Consider the following 27,365-nt stretch of genomic DNA (forward strand, 5'->3'; position numbering starts at 1 on the left):
GTACTGTGTAATTACAGTTATTTTCCTCATACTATAATATACTAATCTAAATAATAATGGCCATAATTTATTGCATATTGTTACATAGTCTACTCCTCAGAAGTATGGAATAGACTGTGAAGACTACAGTCTTTAGACACTAACATTTTATTAATAACACTAATACTGCTACTACTACTACTACTACTACTGCTACTACCACTACTAGAACTACTATGACTACTACTACTACTACTACCAGTACTACTGCAACTACTACTACTGCTACTATTACTACTACTACTACTAGAACTACTACTACTAGTAGTACTTCTACAACAACTACTGCTGCTACTACTACTACTACTACCAGTAGTAGTAATACTACAACTACTACTCCTGCTACTACTACCACTACTACCACTACTAGTAGTACTAATACAACTACTACTACTACTACTGTTACTACTACTATTAGCACTACTACAACTACTACTCCTAGTACTACTACTACTAGTGATACTGCTACTACTACTGCTACTAGTAGTACTACTACAACAACAACAACTACTACTGCTACGTCCTCTTCTTCTTTTGGCTTATTCCTTGTTTCTTTGGGGTCACTACAGCGGATTTTACAGTTTCCATCGGTAGGCACAGCACTAATGGTGGCCATTGTTAATCTGAGCCTTGACCGATCCGGTGTGGAGTCTCTACCGATCTGGTATGGTCTTGTCAATCCACATAATGATTTGGCCCATGGACTACTACTACTACTACTACCACTACTACTACTAGTACTAATACAACTACTACTACTGCTACTACTACTATTAGTAGTACTACTACAACTACCACTACTGCTATGACTACTACTAATACTACTTGTACTATTACAACAACTACTCCAACTACTACTACTACTACAACTACTGCTACTGCTTCTACTATTGCTACTACTAGTAGTACTACTACTGCAAATAATGATAATACATTTTATTTGTAATGTACTTGTCATTAAAATTAAATGTCAAAGTGCTATAAAGTACGTCAGGTACAAATGAATGAATGAATTAAGATAGACACAAAGTAAAGGAAGGGCATATGGAGGGTTTTAACAATTACGGATAAAAACAAAACACATGAAAACAACACAGGGTTAAATAAAAAGGCGTTTAAAAAAACTAACACTGACGAAAGAGTTAAACGTTATTTTCATTCAAAAGTGGGGCCTTCCGATTTCCTTTATTTTATTTTATTTTATTTTTTTTTTTGCTCTCTGACTCTAACGGCATTGCTATGACTCCCAATCAGACGTGAGGTTTTCCCCACGTCACGCCGGTCGTGACTCATGTTGGACTTCGAATGCGTGGTGGGCCGGGCAGCGAGCGCAGCAGCTGAGGGAGAGCACGCACGCACGCACAGCTGCTGTCCACGCGCTCGGTCCGCGGAGCGTCTCGGGAAGCCCTTGGCTGCCAGCGTATCCAGAAGCGATGTCGTTCATTCTCACCAAGAAAAAGAAATTCAAATTCAAGGTAGACTTCGACTTGGACGATCTGTCGTCGGTTCCCTTCGTCAACGGCGTCTTGTTCTGCAAAGTTCGGCTGTTAGATGGGGGCTTTGCTGAGGTGTCCTCTCGGTAAGAATTTACTATTTATAGCGATTAACTAGTGCACACTGTTTGCTAATCCAAGCGAGATAGTTAGTGCGCAAATAGGTAAAATTGCCTGCCTCTGTTTATTCTAATGGGCTGTTTCTGTACCAGATTTTCTCTGGACATGTCTTGTTGCTCATTTGCTTTTGGTTGTTTTGCAAGTATATTGGCTTCACTCAGCCACTATTAGTTATATGTTTGGCTCAAACATATAACTTAGTCACGCCAGGTCCTGGTCTCCAATCTTTATAAGCCAAACCTAGTTCCCAAGATCCTTGTTGAGGTTGATTGGTGTATTGACTCAGCATGCATTGTGCATTTTCAAGCTTGTTCCTCATTAGATAACTACTGTCTCATGTTATTCTTTTTTATAACTTTTCATTAGTACCATTCATTTGAATAATCTCTGTTGGGTGACTAAACATAGAAACTCTGCATCGTAAAGGAGCCTTAACCAGTGATTGTTGCCATTTCAAGTTGGTCTAAGTGTCTTGCTTAGATGCAGCCTAGACTCTGGCCAACCCCTGAAAGAGAAGCACTTTAAATGAGTCACTGGAAAAGTGGACACATAGCCGTGCTACATGCCAACCACTAACCGTTGTCATTGCCCCCACATGACTTTGCTATGGTGACCGTGTCTCTAGTGGAATAAACACACACATAACCTTTCTGTTATTACCTTAAACATGCACAAACCGTGATTTTTTTTTCTAGTGCATTTATTATATATTGTAATGGGATGCAGTCAATTTTTATCGGAAAATGCTTTGTGTCCTCGGACTGCAAGAGCGCTGAAGAAATGCAGTCATCTCGTCTTGTTTTGTGCATCAGTAGTCACTTAGTTCAGTTTTTATTCCGATGAAGGTAACTGCGAACTCAATTATTTGAATCCTGTATCGCGGAAGCTGTATTGAGCCGTGTTCTCATGTGCGTTACTCCACAGGGAACCAGTCCAAGCAAACTGTGTGCACTGGAAAAAGAGGTTCTCTTTTGTTTGTAAAATGAGTGCCAATGCTGGGACTGGTGTGCTAGACCCCTGCATGTGCCGGGTGTCTGTACGCAAGGTAAGACAGAACATGTTTTATAGCTGGCAAGTCTTATTTTGCTAATGGTGCAAATACATATCGTGTACTTCGCTGGCCATTTCTACACAACGGAGTCGCTAAAGTAATGCAGAGTTTCATGGGCTGGGCTGCCAAAATGTTTGGCAAAAAGAGTTTAAAAGCAAGTCAATTCAAGTCAATTTTATTTGTGTAGCCCAATATCACAAATTAAAAATGTGCCTCAAGGGGCTTTACAGCAGCACAACATCATCCTGTCCTTAGACCCTCACATCGAAAAATAGAAAGCACTATTTCTTTATTTGCAACCGAAGCCTGACTGAGAAGTCACCTTCGTAGACAATTTTCAAGATACAGTGGCGTCAAGGAAGTTTTGATGAAAAGTGAATTTGTGGGATAATGAATCAACAGAGAAATCTGATAAATGTTTTATCGTTTTAGGAAATGAAAGGTGGAAAGACTTTTGCAAAGGTAATATCACCCCTCTTTAAGTCTCCAGATTGTTGTGTATACAAACTTAAGTGCATGACGTTGACGACAACACTCTTATCATTATGTTGATGTGATAACAATTTTCCTTCAAGGAGACTCAGAGTTCATTCCTTTGTTAAGTTAGACTCTGCAAACAGTCTTATTATTGACACTTTCTGCCTTTGGGCGTGTTTTTATTTACAATAATCAGTAACCAATGTTAAATAGTAACTCACACACAAAAGCCGGTGAAAATTAGGTTATCTTGGTTGCAGTTTCCATTTAGTCTATCCCTGTACTGTGTGTGTCCTAAGACTTGAGCTGGGACCAGTACTTAGTCAGTTATAAGTTTGGCTCAAGGGCGACGCGGTGGTTAGCACGGTCACCTCACAGCGAGAAGGTCCTGGGTTCGAACCCTGGGGTTGTCTAACCTTGGGGGTCATCCCAGGTCGTTCTCTGTGTGGAGTTTTTATGTTCTCCCCGTGTCTGCGTGGGTTTCCCCCGGCTGCTCCGGTTTCCTCCCACAGTCCAAAGACATGTATAGGTCAGGTGACTCAGCCGTACTAAATTGTCCCTAGGTGTGAATGTGTCGGCCCTGTGATGGACTGGCGGCCTGTCCAGGGTGTCTCCCCACCTGCTGCCCAGTGTAACTGCTGGGATAGGCTCCAGCATCCCGCGACTCTAAGTTGGATAAGCGGCTTGGATAATGGATGGATGGATGGAAGTTTGGCTCACACCACCACACCCTCATACCATAGCTTTATCTTGATGTGCGAAGAAATTGTCATTGCAGACCTAACAGTCATGTTTAAATGTCATCAACTGATCTGCATTGAACCAGTATGAACTGAGGTCCAAATAGCTCTAAAACCGTTCGTCTCTTGTAACTCCGTTGCAGCTGGGCTTTGCTGACTTAAACCTGTCTGAGTTTGCTGGGTCCGGCAGCACCACGAGACGATGTCTGCTGGAGGGATATGATACCAAGCATACCAGACAGGACAATTCTATCCTCAAGGTACGGCGGCGAGACTTTACACACAGCTCCAGAATCTTACATCTGGGGTTTTGGGAAATGTCTGGCCTAGGAGCCACTCATGCAGTAGCTTTGTGCTCGTGCAGTCAAGTGAGTCATCGTTTTCGTCAGAAGTCACAAGTAAAGAGACAGAAGAAAGCTGAAAACAGTGGTTAGCTGCCATGCAACCTTGCCAACAACTATGTCACTTGTTGATGAGCTTATACATTCAATACAAATACACAGTTGGTAACTAGGGCCATAAGTGCCAAGTGGTTCAGGATGTAGTATGTGCTCTGGCATGCTGATGATGCACGGCATGTTAGAACATGTGATCTACAAACTGCTAAAACCAAGTAAACGAGTTTTAGACATGTGGAGGTTCCCCCCTCGGCACAGACATAGCATCAGCTAACAGTATGTTCCCAAAGTTGAACCCTAGCCTCCACAAAGTAAACATTAATACATACCAACATGTGACTCCTGAGGGAAAATGGTAACGTGCCTGGAGCATAGCATGGACCACATATGGAAAATATTGTTATCATATGGTCATAGGGAATTTTACACAGTGTCGATATATATCATGATATCTGCTTGCAAATGCAAAAATACCGTATTTAAGAATCCAACTTAGGCTCATAACATTGAACTCTTTGATAAAGTATAATCTCAAATCAAAACTAGTTTTCAAATAATACTACATACCTCAAATATTTCAGACTTCATTTTATACGAAATTTTAGGAAATGGATTCTCATTATCATTATCTAACATGTGCCTGCACATTGTTTTTAATGACAATAAATTGAATTGAATTGAATAGAATTAATTAGACAACAAAATTGTTTTGACAATATCAACATTTCATCCCAATTAAATACCACTGAAAGATGATCGACAATAATATTGGATTATTGCCCAGCCCTAGCTCCAAGGCTAACATTGGTATTTTTCTCATCTCTATTGCAGGTTGTGATCACCACACAGCTCATGTCTGGAGACCCCTGTTTTAAGACGTAAGTACACATCTGTCCTTAATCCTCAATGGTCCAGTCTGTCTCTTTAAACAAGTACTAAGTCAGAACGTGTCACCAGTGGAGTGTAACTATGATACCGAAGCTTATAACGAAGAAAATATCGACTTTCTTAAATCATTACACTACTTTCTGCAGACCAGCTGTATATATAATACAAGCTGCTCGACTACATGAACACATGAAACGGCCTTAAGGTGCAGTAGTCTGCATCCAGCCTGACCACAGTCTGCTAATGTAATTACACAGGAAACTGTCTTTCACACATCCTCTCTGAAACAAACCACTCTGGCAGTAATGACCCCCCCCCCCCATGTCAAAGTCTGTCACATCACTGAGTGTCAGTGTATTGATGAGACCTTAATATGGCCTTATCAGAGAGACAAATAAGACAACGCCTGTGTGTTAACCTGCCCGGATGAGGTTGTGCACCACAGCTGATAGGGGATCAGCCCTGCCTTAAATGAAATCGTTATAACAATGGTGCCGGCCGGCGAGCCGTCAGCTTCCAAGGACACGGTGTAACCGCACACTCCTGGCCAAGCTCAGACCACGTGCGTAATGACCCCTGCTCCATCTTCCCCGTTACACAATCTGTGTTTGATCTTACTCACATTCGACTCCCTCTCCATAAAAAAACACACTGTTGCCTAAGAAATGTCTAGCGTGTACGCCCTGAACGCCCATTTATTTTCTCTTCTGTTACTCATTGCATGTGGCGGAGAAGCAAGACAATCCACGACGGAAAGCCTCAGCTGGCATTCCCTCCGCTCCACTTTTGTGTCTTGTTTGTCATACACCCGCTTTCTCTACTCTCTCTCACCTTCTTCTGTCCGAGGTTATGGTAGCATCCCTGTTTGCGCAGGAACGGAGTTTCCCCCCTTGAAAGAGTCACCTAAGCCCCCCTCCGGATGTTACCGGTTAAAGGTCGCATGCTTTGTAAGGCAGACTCACTAGATGCAGACGACTTTAGGACTTGTGAAAAAATTTGGCCGTCTACTTGGCAGGGCAGCACTGTGGCCCAGTGGTTATCGCTGGTGCCTCACAGCAAGGAGGTCCTGGGTTCGAACTCCCAGGTCCTTTCTGTGTGGAGTTTGGGTTTCCTCCGGGTGCTCCGGTTTCCTCCCACCATCAAAAAGACATGCATGTTGGGCGTCCGGGTTGGTGTAGCGGTCTAATCCGTTGCCTACCAACATGGTGAGCGGCGGTTTGAATCCCCGTGTTACCTCCGACTTGGTTGACTGTCCCTACAGACACAATTGGCCGTGTCTGCGGGTGGGAAGCTGGATGTGGGTGTGTGTCCTGGTCACTGCACTAGCGCCTCCTCTGGTCGGTCGGGGCGCCTGTTCAGGGGCAAGGGTGAACCGGGGGGAATAGCGTGATCCTCCCATGCGCTGTGGCCCCCTGGCGAAACTCCTCACTGTCAGGTGAAAAGAAGCGGCTGGCGACTCCACATGTATCGGAGGAAGCATGTGGTAGTCTGCAGCCCTCCTCCTCGTCAGCAGAGGGGTTGGAGCAGCGACCGGGACGGCTCAGAAGAGTGGGGTAATTGGACGGGTACAACTGACAATTGGGGGAGAAAAAAGAGAACCCCCCCCCCAAAAAAAGAATACAATTCATTGCAAGAATACAATTTCTTGAAATTTCTATATTTATTCTACTATAGTAATTTATTTCCTGTGGAGGAGGCCTACAGGATGGGGTGTAAGGTAGGGGGTTAAGGGTGTTTTGGGTTGGGAAGAAAACGTAAAAACTGAAGATGCCCGGTGTATGACCTTTTTTCTATTATTGTACAACATATTGCTGCATTTTCTTTAATAATATTGTTTAAAAAATGAACACAATGTGGAATAAAGTGGCTTGCGTTTCATTCATTCTTTCATTGTTGAAAAGTGCTCGCTGTAGCCACCGCATGCTGAGCTCTTCACCAACAAAGACCAAATGAATAGCCTGTCCCCTGCGTGTCTCCATAACCCCGCTGCACAGTAATTTCACTTGTGTTTACTTTGGACAGCCCCCCATCTACAGCCATGACCCTGGGGATACCGCAGGCCGAGTCGGAGTGTCTCCACGAGGACAGAAAGGGCGGGGACGTTCACTTGTCCCAATCTGCCGCCGGTATGTACGCCTGAACCGCTCGCTCTCGGGGGGTTGCTGTGACATCTGGAATGTTTTTGCTTCCAGTTTCCTCGGACGCAGAGCCGCGCCTCGGCTCGAGAGGGAAATACCAAAGAGTTTCAACAGAGAATCATTTTCTCTAAAGTTTATCAGTAGTTATGAACACTTCATAGTGATCTGTCTGTCCACCAAACCAACATTTGGTTTTATATGTATTCATTCCTGACAAAAGATTTTTTTAGGGCTTCTCAAAAAAAAAAAGTGGCAAGGGTTTCAAGTCAAAGTGCCGCCGTAGTTTCCGAGTAGCACTTTTTTGCATGTGTAGCATCCTCATTCTTTATTGCAACCGATTTTATAAGTGTAGTTAGTTCTCATTGTTGACTGGATGACGGGTTGTGCTGATGCTCTGTCCCCCCCCCCCCAATTAGAGACCATAGGAAAGTCTGCATCTGTCCCCGATGACCTAAGAGTGTATGGCCACTCTCGGACATCCAGCTATACCAGCCAGCAGTCAAAAATCTCAGGTACCACACACACACACACACACACACACACACCACCATCACACACTCGCAAATTCATTCATTTTAAAGGTCCTTCTGCAGCATGACCTCATACCTGAATGAAACTACAAGGTTGGGTTGGATTTAGTGAGAGGAGGGAGTTTGAGTTGGCTACCAGACAGTGACACCGGGCATCTTTAGAAGAATGCCCAGATAGCAAAATTGCTGTGGCCCAGACCCATCCCACACCCGACACTTTCATCCGGCCCACATACCGCGTGGAATGATGGCACTTGGGCAGTCCTCTACTGTTTGCCAGATCTGGGCCAGAACCAAGCCATAGCAATGCCACATATTTGCTAAAGGTGGCCCATATTTGTTTTGAGATATTTGGGCCATATTCAGCATTTACCACACGGGCAACTTCAGGGTCACATCCAGATTACATGTTGCCGAGGGGACCGCATTTTTGCCAAAAAAGGGCCACATTTGATTTGGCATATTTGGGCTGTATTTGCTATTATACATGTGAGCCACTTCAGACTCACATCCATTTTGTCAGGGCGAGAAGAAGGCCATCAGTGCCACATCATTGCCTGAAGTGGCCCACATCCGGATGCTATCTGGGTGTGGACATCGACACACTGTCGGCTAGATTCAGTTTGGTGGTCGAAGATTGCTCGTCTTTGCTCAATCGCGATCCAGTTTTGTCAGTAAATACCCGCAAGTGCAGGATGACGTAGCCACAAAAAAAAAAGCATTTGACAGGAAGTGAAAAAAAATATAAATCCAAAAATAAGACAATATTTTTTTCCCCGAAATTTTGAGAGCATAATGGCATCCGGGTGGCGTAACGGTCTATTCCGTTGCCTACCAACACAGGGATCGCCAGTTCGAACCCCCGTGTTACCTCTGGCTTAGTCGGGCGTCCCTACAGACACAATTGGCCGTGTCTACAGGTGGAAAGCCGGATGTGGGTATGTATCCTTGTCGCTGCACTAGCGCCTCCTCTGGTCAGTCGGGGCGCCTGTTCGGGGGGGGGGGCACTTGGGGGAATAGCGTGATCCTCCCATGCGCTACATCCCCCTGGCGAAACTCCTCACTGTCAGGTGAAAAGAAGCGGCTGGCGACTCCACCTGTATCGGAGGAGGCATGTGGTAGTCTGTAACCCTCCCCGGATCGGCAGAGGGGGTGGAGCAGCGACCGGGAAGGCTCAGAAGAGTGGGGTAATTGGCCGGGTGCAATTGGGGAGAAAAAGGGGGGGGGGATCCCCCTCCCAAAAAAAAAAAATCAAGAGCATAGTGTTAAGTAGAAGGAAATTAGGTGTGGATAAAAGAGGTAACAAGAAAATATATTTGTTTATTTCATGGGACTTTTTTAATTCCATGCGACCTTTTAAAGAAAAGCAACATTGGTATCCTATCAAGACTTGCGAGAATTGTCACTCACTTTTTCGCCTATAGGTTACAGCACAAATCACTCGCGGTCATCCAGTCTGACAGAGCTCGGCCACCGCAGAAACCCCTCCGGAGGCTCGGTGTCCACAGGCATCGGCAGCATCCAGGAACCCAGCGAGCAACAGGGCGATAGAGGAGAGAGAGAGAGCAGGTCCTCCCCTCCACTCTCCGGTATCTGTCTCCACCTGTCTGAACGCCCCTCCACCCCTGCCAGGACCCCAAGGTAACGCACACACTCCCATTCACACTAGCATGCATCACGCTTCCGTCAACGGCCAAGCAGCGAGCGTCAGATGATTAACCCTTAGAAAACAAAGCACAGGGTGTCCGGGTGACGTAGCGGTCTATTCCATTGCCTACCAACACAGGGATCGCCGGTTCGAATCCCCATGTTACCTCCAGCTTGTTCTGGTGTCCCTACGGACACAATTGGTCATGTCTGCGGGTGGGAAGTCGGATGTGGGTATGTGCCCTGGTCGCTGCACTAGCGCCCCCTCTGGTCGGTCAGGGCACCTCTTCAGGGGGGAGGGGGAACTGGTGGGGATAGCGTGATCCTGCCGCGCGCTACGTCGCCCTGGTGAAACTCCTCACTGTCAGGTGAAAAGAAGCGGCTGGCGACTCCGCGTGTATCGGTGGCAGAGGGGGTGGAGCAACAACCAGGGTGGCTTGGAAGAGCGGGGTAATTGGCCGAGTACAACTGGGGAGAAAAGGGGGAACCCCCCCCCCCAAAAAATATACACTTCTCTTTATATTATTCAGAACCGGTTTTTGTACTTGATTGTTTTCGCATTGCAAAACCATCCGTTGTTTGGATTCTCCGGTTCACTCCAGCTCTCTGTCCTCCCATTAGACACCCTGTAAAGCAGAACTCCGTGGAGAATCAGTTGAAAAGAGTGGACGCCACCAGGGTGGATGCTGATGACATCGTAGAAAAGATCCTACAGAGCCAGGATTTCAGCCACAGCTTTCTTGACTCGAGTGCAGAAGGTATTTTACACACACAGGTTCCCAGTCTCTCCCTTGAGACTTGAGACTTGCTCTGCACTGCATCCCAGTACTTACATGCACATGATAAGTAAATGCTTTGCACGCCATTTGTCGACCATGTACACGGCGGGCTGGACATTGTAAGGGTAGCAGGAATATGGCGCACTCACATGCTGGCTGCACATACAGGTCCAATGCAAACAGGATTTTAGCAGAACACAACGCACAAACCACCACACGTCATCTGTGAGTTTCACTGTGCTAACGAGGAAATAAGGTACTTGACTCATGAACAATACTCTTACAATGAAATTGAGCGGATTATGTTAAGTATCGGGCGGCACGGTGGCGCAGTGGTTAGCGCGGTTACCACACAGCAAGAAGGTCCTGGGTTTGAACCCCAGGGTTGTCCATCCTTGGGGGGTCGTCCCGGGTCGTCCTCTGTGTGGAGTTTGCATGTTCTCCCCGTGTCTGCATGGGTTTCCTCCGGGGGCACCGCTTTCCTCCCACAGTCCAAACACATGTAGGTCAGGTGAATCGGCCATGCTAAATTGTCCCTAGGTGTGTGTGTGTGTTGGCCCTGTGATGGCCTGGCGGCCGGTCCAGGGTGTCTCCCCCCCCCCCCCCGCCTGCCACCCAATGACTGCTGGGATAGGCTCCAGCATCCCGATGACCCCAATTGGGATGAGCGGCTTGGATAATGGAATGTATGTTAAATATGAGCAAGGCTCAGCGTTTCTTTTGTTGTTTTTTTCAAAGCCATCCAGCATGCCGAATTTCGCCACAAGAGGACGCTGTTACATAACCTCACATGAACAGGAACAACTTTTGGATCAGTGGAAACATAAAATCCGGGTGAAAATCAGTTTAAACCGGTCTGCTCCTTGTTAAAAATCTGGGTATTTTTCGGTGAAAATCGGTAAAAACGGAAAACGCTGAGCCTTGAATATGAATGAAGAAAGAGAAATGCTAATAACTGTAGGACTGACTGATTTGGTCACAATCGTTTTTAATTATTTAAATTCTTAATGGAATTTTTGTAAGTTGCTATATATTTTCTCTATTTGACTGCACTGTTGCACTTTCCAGTAAAACGTAGATAATAATGGGGATGGGGGGGGGTTGGGTGATACATGAACAATACTTTATTTATCCCTCGGGGATAAATAAAGTATTCTGATGCCATCCTGACAGACATGCATTTCTTATTCACCCGGACGTTAACAAGGGGCTTCTGTCACTTGCAAATGAAAGGGGACAGTTTGGTGACGGACACGTAGCCGCTGTCGAACATGGTGAATTTAGATCCGAGCCTGAATTTAACTTTAATGTTATTTGCCCAGCAGTTTTAGGGAGATTTGGTTTCATGCCATATCGATGAATAACACAAGGACAGTTTTCCCCAGGCCGTCATGTGCCATGTGAGACTGCTTAGTCCTTTATCAAGGAGTTTATTCAGAGGGCAAGGGAAACTGCTGTTTTCTGAGAACTGTCGCCTCTCGCCCTCATGATTTCACATTAAGCCGCTAAACATTTGTCATAGAAACACATTTTCTACGTTTTTTCGCCTTCAGTTATTGCTGCAGACTTTGCCCCAGTATACCACAGTACACTGGCGGATGCAATGTCTTATCCCCCCCCCCCCAGTTTCCTTACAAAGCCCCCTGTCAATATTTATTTATTTTTAGACCGCCTAGCAGCTAACTGTGAGCCAATTTCACATCCTGATGGTTAGGTTGACCGCATGGTAATTTCGTGTGTGTGCGTGTGTGTGTGTGTGTGTGTGTGTGTGTGTGCTGCTACAGAAGAGGGGCTCAGATTGTTCGTTGGTCCTGGTGGAAGCACAGCCCTGGGGAGCCAACATACGAGGTGGGTGTGATTAGGAATCTTCTGGAACGGGGACACCTCACACGACGGCACGTATGTCCAGCCATGACAAAGACCACCAAGACCTGATAGCGATGACCCATTTTTCTATTTCTAGTCACAGAGACCAAACTGTTTTGCCTTCGCTGCTTCTGATACAGCCCGTAACGGTGTGTTAAAAGTGAACTGTCGTAATCTAACGGTTGCCCTGTAATTGCGTATTCTTCATATTAAGACACAGATAACTTTCATATTTAGAGTCTGGCGTTGGAAGTAGAGCTCGGAAACTGTCAAACACATGCTTTCGCTGTCAGCCCTTGGTGCAGATAAATGCTGCATATGCTATCGTGTAACAGCTCGTGTTGTTCTCTTTCAGGGTTGCAGCTGGGGCCTTCGAGCAGGTGGTGATCAAGCACTAGGCTCTGAGGAGCACGAGTACGTCAGCAATGGTGCCGTGTTACCCCAGTGAGACAGAGGAGGAGGAGGACGAGGTGGAGGAGGGGGTGGGTGCAGGACTAGACAGGGAGTGGTGTCATCGGTAGTTGCTCCCACCTCTCTCCAAAAGACACTTTTGCTTCAATAGAATTCCCTCAATTCCGGACAGACTCTGCGGAACAGGAGAGCTTCCTGGTATTGAAAAATGTGGAGCTGAAGGCCACATTTTCTTTTTTGCTTTCTTTTTTTGGATAAATGAGATGATAGGTATTCTGATGTATTTTATTTTTCCGTTATACTGTTGTACTCTGCAAGGGCTGCACTCCCCCCCCCACACACACGCACACTATTTTGCAAGTACCATAAACGCTTATTTAAAACCTACTTGGTAAAAAATATCCTAAGGAAGGAGAAGTATTGAAACTGACAAGGGGAGGGAAGGTGCTGGTATCATTTTTCCTATGACCTTTATTTAAACTGACTGTAGATGAGTACAATCCCCACCCTACACTGGTGCTGTCCCATTATGAACAAGAAGAAAAGAGAACTGAAGATGCTAACTCAGATTATATGAGCGGGACATTGTGTTTGGGACAATCAGGGACAGTCACCGGCCTGTTTAGTTCGCTTTGACATTGAGCTGAATGAAGAGGAACTTAGAAGGAGCGAGAGGAAGTCAGCGCGAGTATCAGGTTGAAACGAATGCGCTCTTTTAGTCTAGTACACAAGAAGTCACTGTGTGATTCATTCCTCTAAGCTAGAATGGTCAGAGTACCATGGTGCACCATTACGTCAACCAAAAAAACTATCCTGTTCACCTGGCTGTGAATGTAGAGTGTGTTTGAAAAAAAAAATCTGAAAAGGTGGTGGACTAGAAATAAGTTGCCAATTTTGGCCACAAGCAAAACATATTTTGTAAAGAGCCAAGACACTTTTTTAAATTCAGTGATCAACAACTCAGGGTAGTGTTTCACCAACATATTATCATTTTGCATTAAAAAAAAGTGTAACTTAAAAATTTTTATTACCATGCCAAGCACATCCTTTTTTCAAATGTCAGTGCATCTAAGGGAGGTTAAAAAGTTGAGTAGGCTGCACATTTGGCTTCATTTGTGGTCTTCCTGGTTTAGTAGTTTATTGAATTACTGGGCTGATCTAGGCTGGCTGTGGACCTGTATTACAAGTCCTCCATCTCGTGTGACTGTTACCTGTTCATTGATTGTTAATGCCTCAAACATTTTTTTTTTTTGCCAAGTGTACTTGTTGTCAATGTTCATGTGTGGTGTTTTTAAATACAAGCAGAATGCTGAATCTTGAAAACTCACTGATATTTGCACTACACAAACAATTGTGTACTAGTTGGGGGGGGGTGTACATGTTGCATTAATTTCTGACAAGCCTGCACAAAAATGTTCAGACAGTGAAGAGCCTTTGGGGTTGTGTGTTTAAAAGTTTCTTTGATTTGAAAACATAACCAGCCCGTCAAAGGTTATTTGAAACGGGTTTGGCCCCATTTTACAGGATTACACAAACCGGCGTCCCGATTCATCCAGTCTACTCTGAGACAACCGTATGTGTTTGAAAGGCTGGTGGACTTCGCTCGACCTGCACTTAGCGGGCAAATTGAAACTAGAAGAATTTCGACTTCCGGTGTCCCACCCCCATCCAAACATGATTTTGCCTCCAGTTTCATTCTCATAAAGTTAGCGATTGTGACGGCCGAAAGCCGTTCACAATAAAAGTCCCCTGGAAGTCGACAGGGTTGGAGAGGCGCCCAAGTTGCGCATTTAAAAGCGAATGTTTGACATTTGGGGTCTTTTGTTTGTTTATGTATTTTGACAATCCCCCCCCCCAATTGTACCGTTACCTAACTGAAAAACTACAATTTTACATAAGACAATTTGAATCTCGTTTTGATATCTATGATAAACAAGTTTTGTAGTGAATTCACGTGTATAGATAGGGCTTGTAGAATACAGCCAAAATAGCATGCGCAGCAAAGGAAATCTGTTTAAAATAAACAAATCAATAGATAAATGACAATACAGGGAACACCAACTGGCTTTCGTAAGTGTCTCTGATAGACTGGTGGATTGAAAACATTCTTTGCACTGTTGACCCTGAACAGCTCCACTGAAACCATTCGACTTTGCGTCTTGCTTTAAGATGTCTGCTAGGGTCGGCGTTCATCGCAGAGAATTGGATACTGTAACGTGCATGGATAAGAAGACACGCTGGCCGCTGGCTCGGGGGATCCGGCGCTTTAGTCGAGCGGTTGGCGATGCCTCCTGCGGTGCGAGCGACACAAGCTCGCTTCCCGGCCGCGGCAGTTCCTGTGGTTGTGTTGTCCCCCGAATTCGCTACAATACATTGATGGTTTTCATTTTTCAACGGAGTAACATCAAGCACATTGTGTAGCTGTAGAAGGCTACTTTTTTGTGAAACGTTCTCCATCGGGATTATTACTTGTGTAAACTACTAATAAGACACGTTAGCCCCTAGCTAACGGGTCTGACCCTTTAGCCGAGCGATTAGTGATGTCGCCTTTTGGTGCAGTACACCCCGTATCGAATCCCGCACCGGCCAAAAATTAACCGGTTACACTTGTGTAAAATGAGGGTTTAATGATCACCCTCTTTTTCCACATTGGAAATGCCGGACTCTGTCTAACTTTATGTGATGTTTCAGATGAAGCAAAACGGCGAAATGTTGCCCCGAACGGGAACGTTATATTAGCCTGGGAGCCAAACGAATTCGCAAACTCTGGCTTCTCTCGGTTCATTTTCTAAGGGGCGTTATCAACGGGCGCGGACCAAAACGTACTACTCAAGCCTCGGATAAACCCTAACAGGCTAAGAATTGGACCTGCAACCAATCAGAGCGACGAAACGTGTGACGTAACGCTTAAGCGTCCTACCGAGAAAAGCTTTAAGCGCAGTTATTTGTTATCCTTTCAAGGAAAATATAACGCCCGGTTCGTTTAACACTGTTGCGACGGCGGCTTCACCGGCCCATTCCGCGTCAGCAACAGCCTCCCGTAAAGCAAGGTTTATTTTTTCCCTTACCCGCATTCTAAGAAGACCCGCCCCTACTCTGCCTCTGATTGGCTAACCATCAATTTAACCAACCTAACCCAACGGCGGCAACGAGCACCAGCCAATCAGAAGCAAAACTCCCGAATGAGGGTGGGGAACAAAAAAAAATAAGGCTGTACGTCATCGGACCAAACCCGCCGTTATAAACGGTTCCAGACAGGCCTGCTTGGAAATCTGTCCAAATGGGAGAGTGGCCGGACGTCAATGCCAGAGCAAGAGTAAAACGCGAGCTCGCAGAGTCGTCTGGCTCCCAGGCTTACGATGTATGTTAATTACGACAAAACATTCCTCGTTGTACGTTTGCACTCAGACGCGTAAACTCCCTGCTTTTATTTTGAAAAGGACAGACAGGAAGTCGTTGACGTTCATTTGACGTTCCGTCGTTCTGGCTACAGATGAATGACGCGCAGGTCCCGTACCGCCGCAGTACCATTGTTGACGGTCCCCACTCATGGCGGCAGCCAGTTCTCACCGTTAAAGAATAACAAACAACGTCCGTACTGAACAGCTGAAACTTGACGAGTGAAGATTCGGGTTCGCAAATCGATGGCGGTTATAGTCTGAGGACCACCGCCTTTGGAAGCCGAGCTTTAGCGGGGTAGGATTCCGCCATCATGGCTAACGCTGGTAGTCAGCAGCAGACACAGGCCGTCAGCAAACCCGCGCCGGGGAAACATGGAAACGTATTGCCCCTATGGGGCAACGAGAAGACCATGAACCTCAACCCGATGATTCTCACCAATGTCCTCTCCTCACCTTACTTCAAAGTTCAACTCTATGAACTGAAAACGTACCACGAGGTCGTGGACGAAATCTACTTCAAGGTAAAAAAAAAAAGAAAGGGGGAGGGGGCCCTTTCTGCGGCGGATGCTAACGCGGAACCCTAAGCTAGCGAATACGTGTTAGCATGAATAGCAGCTAAGCTAGCTATGCTAACTTTGCCGAGGCAACCACTGGGTTAGTTACCGCATGCCAGTATCAACTGGCGGAAAGATCAAACGAAACGAGCGTTGGGACGTCGTCGTTTTTACCACGCAATTTTTCTAACGTCTTTAATTCGCGTCGTTGGTCGACGGCAGTCCGAGCCGTAACGTAAACGTCAAGCTAAATTAAGACCGACGAGGCTCATTGATTTAACTTCTGATTGCGTCTTTCGTAATTTAAAAGCAGAAGTCTCCCCGGAGGCTCGGGCAAGGATGGCACCTCTAGTTATGTGTCTGATCAACGTGGTCGGTGACTTGATTTAGATAATCTGATGACGCGAAGCTCCGTTACGTAACATGCTGTCAGGCAGAGCCGCAGAGCCCCCCCCCCCCGTTTGTCTAGATCAGTGTTTCTCAACCCAGTCGTCAAGGACCCCCTAATTTGCAGATTTTCATTGTAACTCTGCATAGGTAGCTCTGCTTGTACTTACTCAACCAATCATCTCACAGCACTTCATTATGCAAGGTGTGCCAACTCTTGACATTCACTGCTGAATTACTACAAACGGGTACCTATTCAGGGTTGCAAAGACAATCTGCAGGATAGGGGGTCCTTGAGGACTGGGTTGAGAAACACTGGTCTAGATGGTGCCAGTTCGGGCTCTGCCCCGTGGCCAGCTGTGTGTGTTCGTCCAGATGGCCCACCTTTGCAAAACAAAGCCGCTGAGGTTCTCTCTCTCTCTCTCCCTCTCCCTCTCCCTCTCCCTCTCCACGCAGGTAACCCACGCCGAACCCTGGGAAAAAGGAAGCCGAAAAACTGCGGGCCAAACTGGAATGTGCGGAGGGGTAAGTTAGAAGTACGTGCTTTTTGCCTTCCCAACTTCTTTACTTCCATGAACTTTTACTGAAGTTGAGCCCTCCCTGACTGGCCCTGAGCTCGTCACAACGGTGTTTATGGCAGTCAAGGTTAGATCGGGCGAGATTTAATGACCTTATTATCAGGAAATACGACATTGTGGTGCTTGCATAGTCCATATCTTGATTGATGGCCGGTTGTCGGTGGCGTGGTTGCTTGGGATGTGTTATGTCAGCTGCCTAAAAGTTTAATGTTTTGTTTTTGTCCTATTCAGGTACGTGGAGTTGGCACTGGTGGTATTGTGTCAACTGCTTTCTGTCTTCTTTACAAACTGTTTACCCTTAAGTTGACGCGCAAACAAGTCATGGGTCTGATCACTCACACAGACTCTCCCTACATTAGAGCACTTGGCTTTATGTACATAAGGTATGAATGTCCTCTGATGGCGTTATGATTGCTAAATGTCTAGCCCTTATTTGCGCCTTTGAGCTTTTTTTGGTTGCCTATTTCAGTGATTGTCATTTGAACATGTTATTTAATTTTGATTTTGGAACTGCATGCCCATGTATAAAAGGGGAATTAGAACCATTCTATACCAGATGCACATAAAACAGGAAATTAATGCAAAGCCTTGAATTGTGGAAATATCATTCATTCAAGTTTATGAGGTAATAGTGAGTAATGGCTTTGTTGAAGCTAGTAATAGGAAAATATCTTGTAAATTTTCTAATGGTTCCTTCCATGCATGTGTACTTGTTCAGCAACACTCGCATTACATGTATCCCAGCTTTTATTTTAGCTAATAGATGTTGCTTTAAAAGTGCTAGTTCATCTCATTGCAAGTCTGAAAAGCTGTACATAAGATATCACAGGAAGAAAACCGGAATTACCAACATAGCTCATGCCATTACATTAGCTGTACATAAGATATCACAGGAAGAAAACCGGAATTACCAACATAGCTCATGCCATTACATTTGAAAACAGTGTCACTTTCAAATGGAGTTAATTCACTTGGGTGCTCATATTATGTCAATTTTGTCTCCAAACAGATACACTCAGCCCCCTCCAGATTTGGTGGAATGGTATGACGACTTCCTGGATGATGAGGAGGTATGTCACCACGGGTAATGATTTCATGTTATTTTCCCCTCACTGATGTCACAGTAGTCATATAACAAATTTTTAAAAACAGCCACGTTTCCCCCATTGTGATGCTCATAGCTGATTTTTCACCTTTGCTTTCATTTGGCTTAATTATTCCCCAACTTTGTTCTCTAAAGTTGCATAGCTAGGCCACTTGCTCACTGCTGTGCTGCTGGTTAAATCAGGGTAAGTATACATGATTCAGAGTAAATCATCTAGTCTGATCTCAAGGCATGCCCTGTGATGACATGTTAACAGGACTTGTTACACAAATCTTAATTGGGAATAATTGCCAAAAGTTGCATAGCTTTTTGACACATACAGTATAAAACATCTCACTTTTTGGGACATACAGCTGTTACATTTTTTTTGTGTATGTTAAAATTAATTTGACTGCCGGGCTGTGCAACCATTCCTACTTTGATGTACTGATGCATTATAATTGAACTGCTCTTATGACATCCTACCCAACTGGTTAATTCCCCTGTTCTTTCCTTTAGATGCCCATTGTGCAGCAGGTGAATTGGATATTGTATCTCAGCACTGTTGGTTTGCGTGTGTGAGTGCAAAGTGGCTGTTCTCTACCATATAAAGTCGATAACTGTTCAACTGGTGTGCACTTAACTGCCGACTCCAGTCTGTGCTTACATTGTGGGCGCTGTTTTTTATTTACAGTCCGTAGGTAATTTTGATGAAGAGTGATTGAAGACTAAAGCCAAGGCTTCCCTCTTTCTCTCTCTTTACATGATTAATAGATGCTACTCTACCTTTCTTTCATTTCTGGTATAAGAGGAATTAAAAGGATGGATGGAATCACTTGGAAACCACTTGCTATGTATTTGTGGCTATGGAAGGAGGGAGAAAGAACTGACTCAATAACATTAATTATTAAAACTTAAATAGTGTGCTGTTCACTTTGTGAATACAGACTCTGGAGAAAGCCAGTCATTTTAGATGACTTTTTTTTCTTTGTATATTTTATTTAGAATCAGCGGAATCAAAGCTAGGTGCATCTGATTAATATTTAACAGATTAAGCTAGATGAACAGAGGTGAAGGTTCAGTACTTGGTCATCACAAATTATTTTTGACTTAAAGCAAACAATTTGGTGATCCTTACTTGTAAGTGCCAATAAAGTTATTCATGCATTGCTCCCACCCTTTAACTCCAGGAGCTAGACGTGAAGGCAGGGGGAGGCTGTGTGATGACCATTGGAGAGATGCTGCGCTCCTTCTTGACCAAACTGGAGTGGTTCTCCACTCTGTTTCCTCGCATCCCAGTACCCGTGCAGAAAATGATTGACCAGCAGATGAAGGCTCGGCCTCGAAAGATTCCTCAGAAGGAGCCAGTGGAGGAGGAGGAGGGCCAGTTCACAGAGTCAGGGAGGCCAGGAGAACACCGGCGCACCAGGTGACACTTCAGATGGATTCAAATTATTGTCATCACATGGCGTTTTATACACTGGCTGTTTAGGTTTTCCACTTGATTGTAGCTAATGTTAGCCTTTTCACCAGGAGCCCCAGACGCACACCAACTCCGAGGAGGTCACCCAAACGGTCAAGGAGCAGGAGCCATCACCGTGAACGGGACCGCCATGGTCCAAGCTTTGACCGTGAGCTGGAGCGGGAGCGCGACCGGCAGAGGAAGGAGAGGGAGGGCAGGGATAGGGACAGAGACAGAGACCGGGAGAGAGGAGAGCGGGAGAGACGCCGGTCACGCAGCGCAGACAGGAACCCAGACCGGCGAGAGCGTCGAAGCAGCGGCAGCCGGGAACGAAGGAGTGAGCGGAAAGACAGGGAGAAGGACGGGGGGGAAATTGACCGGAGCAGGAGGAAGGAGAGGGATCACCACAAAGATCGGGGCAATGATAGGGAGAGGTCCAGGGATAAGAAGAGCAGGGGAGAGACTGAGGAGAGGCGACACAAAGATGACAGGGAAAGGCACAGGGAGGAGAGGAAATCCAAGCGGTCCAGCCGGAGCCGGAGCAGGGAGAAGCGACACAAAAGTAGTAGAACAGAGGGCGGAGAGGAGAAGAGCAGGAAAAAAGAACGCAGTCACAGCCGAGAAAGAGACAGGGACAGAGAGGGAGAGCAGCGCTCTCACAAACGTAGCAGGAGCAAAGAGAAGAGCCATCGGCAGCGAGACTCCAGTAATGACCACGGTAAACACGGGGATCGTCGAAGGAGCCAGAGCATCGAGAAAATGTCACCTTAGAGCAATATCACCTTCTACTTCTGTGGTCCTCCTTTACTTTTGTTCAGTTCTTTTTTTACTTGATTATCTAGTCTGTCACATGTGCTAAAGAGTGAAGATGTTGGCACAACAAACTTCTGGAATTGTCTGGCCGATGTAACGTTGCTTTCTGTTGATCGTTTTCTGCCTTTCTCACTCCTCTCCTCTAGACCATTGTTAGTCTTCACCTGAGATTTGTAAAAGTGTGGCATTTTAATTTTCTATGGTTCGTTATTTTTCTCGGAGGAGGTTCAATGGCTTTGTACAGAGAGAGCCTGAGAATGTTTCAATCATCTGGAGCAGTCCGCAAAGGGGAATTTGTACACACACCGAGCCCTCGCTTGCGCTGTGTTTGGGTTATTGCTCTGTTGCATTTTGTTTTCTAATAAAATACTTTTATGGACGAACACATGGTTTCAGTATTTTCATTAGATTAAGGATAAAATGCTAACGAGACCTGTAGTCAGTGATGGAAATAAATTCTCGAGTACACAAAATAATTAGATTATTTTTATTTGAAGAGCTTTTACTTCCCGTATCTTGTTAAATATACATTTGTATTTGCAGAGGTAAACATTCACTTGGGTTGTACAACACTGCCTGATAAACTGTTATTAACATGTTATGTAACTTATTAAACACTAGGACTTTCCCAACAGCAAATTATTAAAAGTTATCCTTCACAGAAAAGTTAAGGGATTTCAATACAGCTCAGTTCTGTGAGCTCACTTGCACGAGACCCCCCCCCCCCAAACCACGGATGAAGAAAATTAAATACATTTGTACCCCGTAGGTTGGCGTGAGGGGGAAAGACACTTGCAAAAGCCCTACAATTCAGTTTTCCTTGCACATCTACATACAGTATAACGCCTACATAATTTTACTGAAAATGACAGATGGCTAAAACGACCCTTGCCCGTTCCTACTTTCTATCAGATCTCAAGTCGAGATAGTTTATTATTGGGCATTGGTAAAACAACTAATTATCAGACCGGGCTTTGAAAATTTTAATAGCTTCAAAAGGGGCCGCCATTTTGGCTTTGCTCACCAGCAGCAAGACAAGACCATCGTATTCTGGTTGTGCAACATCCACAGACATTTTGCTTAATTCACAGAAGCCCACCTCACATCTGCAGCCCCCGCCCCATTTGCACGCACACGGGCTCGGAATAGGATCCGTTGCTGGTCGTGCTTTGGGCGGACACGGACAGGCAGTAAGTGGAGTCGGGGTTCAAGTCAGTCAGTATGGTGCTTTCCCCCAGTACAGTCAGCACCTGAGGCCTGTGGGAGCCGCCCCGCTGCCTGACCACCAGACTGTAATGGGACGCGCCTTCCACCGGAGACCATTCAACTCTGACTGCTGTTGGTGTTCCTGCAGTGACCCACACCGAGGGTACTGAAAGGTTTCCTGCTGTGGAACACAGGACAAATTTGTATGTTAGGTGGCAGGCAGAGCCCAAATGTTCTTTTTGTCTGATACAGACAGCTGAGGAGGAAAATGCAACGTTATCTGTTATGCTGTTTAAGATTATCTCTGAAGGTTGCATGTTCTTAAAATAGCGCATGGAATCAGGGCCGGCTCTAGACTAATGGAGGCCCCGGGCAAAATATTATAATTGTGTTCAAAAAAGAACTCTTAACAATATTTTCTTGAATTCTTCCAAGATTAAAACTAAATTAAAGGATGTGTGAGGCCCTGGGAAACTACATAATCAGATAGAGAGTACTGGCTATGCTTGTGATCAAAAGCTGCAATGAAAGCTTTTTGACAAATTCATTCATTCATTCATTGTCCAAACCGCTTTTTGACAAATTAACTTGACATAATCACAAAAGTAGTATTCTGAGACAGGGTGAGATTCTGAATCGAGTATTTTGCTTGACAGTAGCCTGTTAGTGTGACTCATGGAAAAGTTGAATCAGTTCATCCGGGCACCGTTTAGTGGGAAAATGTTTCATCACTCCTCGTCAGTCTCAACTGGCTGTAGGTATCCCCAACCTTAACAACAGCTCAGTTGCATAACGACCGAAACTGGCGCTCTAACACGGGTTTCATATTCAAGATGCCGTGACCATTAATTAGAGCTAATTGGGCGGCACGGTGGCCCAGTCGTTAGTACTGTTGCCTCACAGCAAGAAGGTCCTGGGTTCGAATCCCAGGCCATCCCAGGTCCCTTCTCTGTGAAGACTGCATGTTCTCCCCGTGTCTGCGTGGGTTTCCTCCCACCATCAAAAAGACATGCATGTTAGGGTTAATACTCCTGTCTGTGCCCCTGAGCAAGGCAATGGAAAGTAGAACTGGAGTTGGTCCCCGGGCGCTGCAGCTGCCCACTGCTCCTATACAATAGGATGGGTTAAATGCAGAGAACAAATTCATTGTAACAGTACAAATGTACAATGACAAAATAAAGTGGCTTTCTTTCTACAATGGCCACATAGACTGGGGTATAGCTGCAATCACAGCATTGTAAGATGGCGACAGATGTACACTTAGCGCCCCTCCTCAGTTCAGGGATGGTAGATCCCTCTTCACATAGATGGCCTCTTTTTTCTCTTTTCTTTTTTTAAGATTATTTTTTACTGATAGTGAAAGGCAGACAGGAAATGGGAGAGAGAGAGAAAGGTAAGATATGCAACAAAGGTCACCGGCTGGAATTGAACCAGCGACAGTTTCAACCATGTTGTATGCGCTGTAACCTTTCGGCTACGGCGGCGCCCCATAGATGGCCTCTTTGACTCCCCGTTCAAACCAGCGTTCCTCCCTATCGAGGATGTGCACATCCTCACCCTTGAAAGAGTGGCCACTGGCCTGTAGATGGGTGTAGACTGTGGAGTCCTGGCCTGATGAGGTCGCTCTTCTGTGCTGTGCGTCTGGCAAAGCGGATGGCACAACACAGAAGCGTGACCTTGTTAAAACCTGGTGTCTAGTCGAACCGATTAAAATTTTCTGGGATTTCTACACCTGGATTATTGTGCATGCATTAAGACCTATAAGTGTGAATATTTGTAGTGTGGAGGGTGTCCGGGTAGCAAAGCGGTCTATTCCGTTGCCTACCAACACGGGGATCGCCGATTCAAATCCCCGTGTTACCTCCGGCTTGGTCGGGCATCCCTATAGACACAATTGGCCGTGTCTGTGGCTGGGAAGCCGGATGTGGGTATGTGTCTTGGTCACTACACTAGTGCCTCCTCTGGTCAATTGGGGCGCCTGTTCGGGGGGGAGGGGGAACTGGGGGGAATAGCGGGATCCTCCCACACGCTACGTCCGCCTGGTGAAACTCCTCACTAAAAAAAAAGGCAGCTGGCGATGCCACATGTATCGGAGAAGGCATGTGGCAGTCTGCAGCCCTCCCCGGATCGGCAGAGGGGGTGGAGCAGCGACCGGGACGGCTCAGAGAGTGGGGTGATTGGCCAGGTAAAATTGGGGGGGGGGGGGGGCTTAGTGTGGTTGAGTCTCATAAATCTCACACAGATGTTTATGCAAGTTTCATAAAATGATAGTATGGCACAATTCTTAGTAAAACATGTTCCTAACTCACCGTAGTCTAACATTTCCTCACTGAGGTCCCTTCGCCTACGTCCCTGGGGTACCACTGTAGGGGCAAAAACCAAAAAAATGATCATATAAGATTATTAAAATTAAACGATAAAGACATGATCTCTCATTTCAGTTGAAATGGTACGATCCCACATACTGTAATGTAACTCTTGTGACGTTAATGTCAAAAAAATCAATACTATATGCCCCCCCCCCCCCCCACACACACACACACATACACATATACATACACACACACACACACACATGTTCCTACCACTAATGGCTTCACTCTCCCCAGCTGCGTTACTGGCTGTGATTGTCAGGTCACTGGAACTGATGTTGTACACAGAGCAGGTCAGCTGGGCCGTGCTGCACACCGGCGCCATCGGTGAAACGCCTTTATTATACAGAGTGTAGGAGGTGGCATATACGGAGGCATCCCACGAGACTGTGGCAGATGAGCCGCCACTGCCGTACGTAACTCCTGACGGTGGGCAGGGAGCTGGGGAAGAGAGGTGTGTTAAGGTTATTTCTGACAGAATTACCATTCTGCCGAGGCTTGCTGCTGCTTGCTACCGCTGGATCGACCTGTAATGCAAGATCTGCTTTTTCTGTTCATTGTACTTGCCTTCATAACAGGACCCAATCTTCCCATATGCTGTCAAATTCTTCTTACTGTCTTTTCAGATTTGGGAATCCCTGGTTCTTTACTGTCGTGGTTCACCTCCTACCTGTCTGATCTCACTGTCGATGTGGGTTTTCATGAATGTGTACTCTCTTTACTATGGCTCCGTCAAGGATCTGCCTCTGTGTGTAATTGTGATTGCCCGTGTCGATTCAAATTCTCATTTCTGGTGTTGATACACAAAACTATTGAGGGAACATTCAGTTATTATTAAGCTTCCTTTATTAACCCCCTTGGGGAAATTTATTCATTCATCATCAGCCACTTTTCCGGGGTCGGGTCGCGGTGGCAGCAAGCTAAGTAGGGCACTCCAGACATCCCTCTCCCCAGCAATGCCCTCCAGCTCCTCCTGGGGGATCCCAAGGCGTTCCCAGGCCAGATTGGACATGTAGTCCCTCCAGAGAGTTCTGGGTCTACCCCGGGGTCTCCTCCCAGTTGGCCGTGCCCGGTAAACCTCCAAAGGAAGGCACCCAGGAGGCATCCTAATCAGATGCCCGAACCACCTCAACGGGCTCCTTTCGACGCGAAGGAGCAGCGGCTCTACTCCAAGCTACTCCGAGCTCCTCACCCTATCTCTAAGGCTGAGCCCAGACACCTTATGGAGGAAACCCATTTCAGCCGCTTGTATCCGTGATCTCACCCTTTCGGTCACTACCCAAAGCTCATGACCATAGGTGAGGGTTGGAATGATGGGAAATTCATTTACTGCAAATTAACCCATCCTAGCTGTGATCTGTGTAGCTCGCAGCAGTGGGCTGCCGCCTTGGTGCTGTGCCTGGGGACCAACTCCAGTTCTGTTCCCATTGCCTTGGTCACGGGCACAGACAGGAGTATAAACCCTAACATGCATGTTTCTTTTGATGGTGGGGGAAACCAGAGCACCTGGAGAAAACCCACCACAGACATGAGGAGAACATGCAAACTCCACACAGAGGACGACCTGGGATGACCCCTACGGTTGGACAACCCTGGGGTTCGAACGCAGGACCTTCTTGCTGTGAGGCAACAGCGCTAACCACTGGGCCACCGTGCTGCACAATGGACCCTATACCTCCAAAAACAAAAACAAAAAAAACCCTCAACAAACTAAAATGAACCATTTCTTCCTTCTCTACTAGGCTCTGATTTCCTTACCTAGCACCACTTGTGTCCCAAGGATGCACAACCAAAGAAAGTCTTTTTTGGAGCATTTAATTTAGTAAATGAGTCCTGTTTTTCTGATCCTGCATCACTCATACATGATCATTACTGAGTCATGGAAATAATTTGACACATTTATTGTGACGGCGCTCTTACTCTCCATACTATTGGTTGTAATGAGCTTGGCATTTATGCATACATTGTAAAACAGCCTGTATAAAAATTAATGCTAAGTGACAGGAGTGTAAAATGTAAAAAGTACATTTGAGCGGCTGGTTGAGTTTACCTGTAGTTCCACTGAGAGCCTCGGAGGGGGCGCTGGCACCAGCAGGGCTTCTACTTTCTACTGTGGCAAGGTACGACGAACCGCAGGGGAGGGGTATTTCAAAGAACGTTGAGTTTGTCCAATAGGAAGAGAGCTCAAATAGGGTCTGGTTGTCTCCGAGGAGACTTCCTGTCAACTTGAGCAGGTACTGAACCTCTGGACAGGTGATCTGAGTCCATCTGAAATGCATGATCTGGATCTCCATTTGCATTGGGAAGAGCTGTACTTGCAAACTGCCTGGTGGACAAGGAGCTAAGGGAGAGGAACGGAGTTAAATTCTGACCAAATGTGGAGCATTAATACTCTACACCACTTATTACTTTAATCGCCATGCAGTTAGTACTGTCTCTTTCCACTGGAAAATCTGAAAGCTAAAACAGTTTCTCTTTTTCTCTTCTAAAAGAGTCTGCCTGGTTCACCTTATCTCTTCCAGCTAATCCCTTTTTCTGATACTCAAGATGTCGTCAGACTCATTTACATATATTCAGTCAGATCAAACCATTCAATTATTAGACACTGCCCACCCTGACCACCAACTCTTGCTTGTACTTGTCACTCAAAGGTCATCTCATGAATATTAATGAGGACTAGACCACTCCCCCACAGTGCTTAAGAACAATTATGGATAAAGGTATAAAAACATAATATCCATCAATTACAAATTTAAAAACAAATTGCTATTTTTTTATGCCTTGTTCAAAATTTTTAGACAAAAAGTTACATTTTATCACTGATTTCGGTCCGACTTTAATGTTTTAAACACCTTAAAAGCCATAGCTGGGCATTTTATGAAATGGAAAGTGAAAAGACATTTCACAATTCAGTATAAACATTTGGTGGAA

The 27,365-nt window shown here is 45.7% G+C and overlaps 2 protein-coding genes and 1 long non-coding RNA gene across 3 annotated transcripts; 2 read left to right on the top strand and 1 right to left on the bottom strand.

The window, feature by feature from the left end:
- The first annotated feature begins 1,392 nt into the window (after positions 1-1,392).
- On the top strand, positions 1,393-13,918 carry LOC130123848 (EEIG family member 2-like). Its single transcript, XM_056293156.1, has 11 exons — positions 1,393-1,618; positions 2,577-2,697; positions 3,136-3,165; positions 4,064-4,180; positions 5,150-5,196; positions 7,229-7,332; positions 7,761-7,856; positions 9,299-9,515; positions 10,143-10,279; positions 12,085-12,148; positions 12,522-13,918. The coding sequence occupies exons 1-11, from the start codon at positions 1,473-1,475 to the stop codon at positions 12,562-12,564; spliced, it is 1,122 nt and encodes a 373-aa protein (XP_056149131.1). The 5' UTR covers positions 1,393-1,472; the 3' UTR covers positions 12,565-13,918.
- Positions 13,919-15,882: 1,964 nt separating this feature from the next.
- Positions 15,883-21,239, top strand: prpf38b (pre-mRNA processing factor 38B). Its single transcript, XM_056293047.1, has 6 exons — positions 15,883-16,499; positions 17,376-17,444; positions 17,729-17,880; positions 18,507-18,567; positions 19,772-20,010; positions 20,115-21,239. Exons 1-6 carry the CDS (start codon positions 16,290-16,292, stop codon positions 20,812-20,814), a joined length of 1,431 nt encoding a protein of 476 aa, XP_056149022.1. The 5' UTR covers positions 15,883-16,289; the 3' UTR covers positions 20,815-21,239.
- A 918-nt stretch (positions 21,240-22,157) lies between these two features.
- Positions 22,158-24,660, bottom strand: LOC130123656 (uncharacterized). The gene is made up of 3 exons (XR_008811341.1): positions 24,648-24,660; positions 24,372-24,425; positions 22,158-22,240 (listed from the first exon to the last, which is right to left on the bottom strand). It is a non-coding gene; the product is annotated as an uncharacterized LOC130123656 (long non-coding RNA).
- Between the last annotated feature and the right edge of the window lie 2,705 nt (positions 24,661-27,365).

Source organism: Lampris incognitus, chromosome 14 (genome assembly GCF_029633865.1).
Source record: "Lampris incognitus isolate fLamInc1 chromosome 14, fLamInc1.hap2, whole genome shotgun sequence".
NCBI lineage: Eukaryota > Metazoa > Chordata > Actinopteri > Lampriformes > Lampridae > Lampris > Lampris incognitus.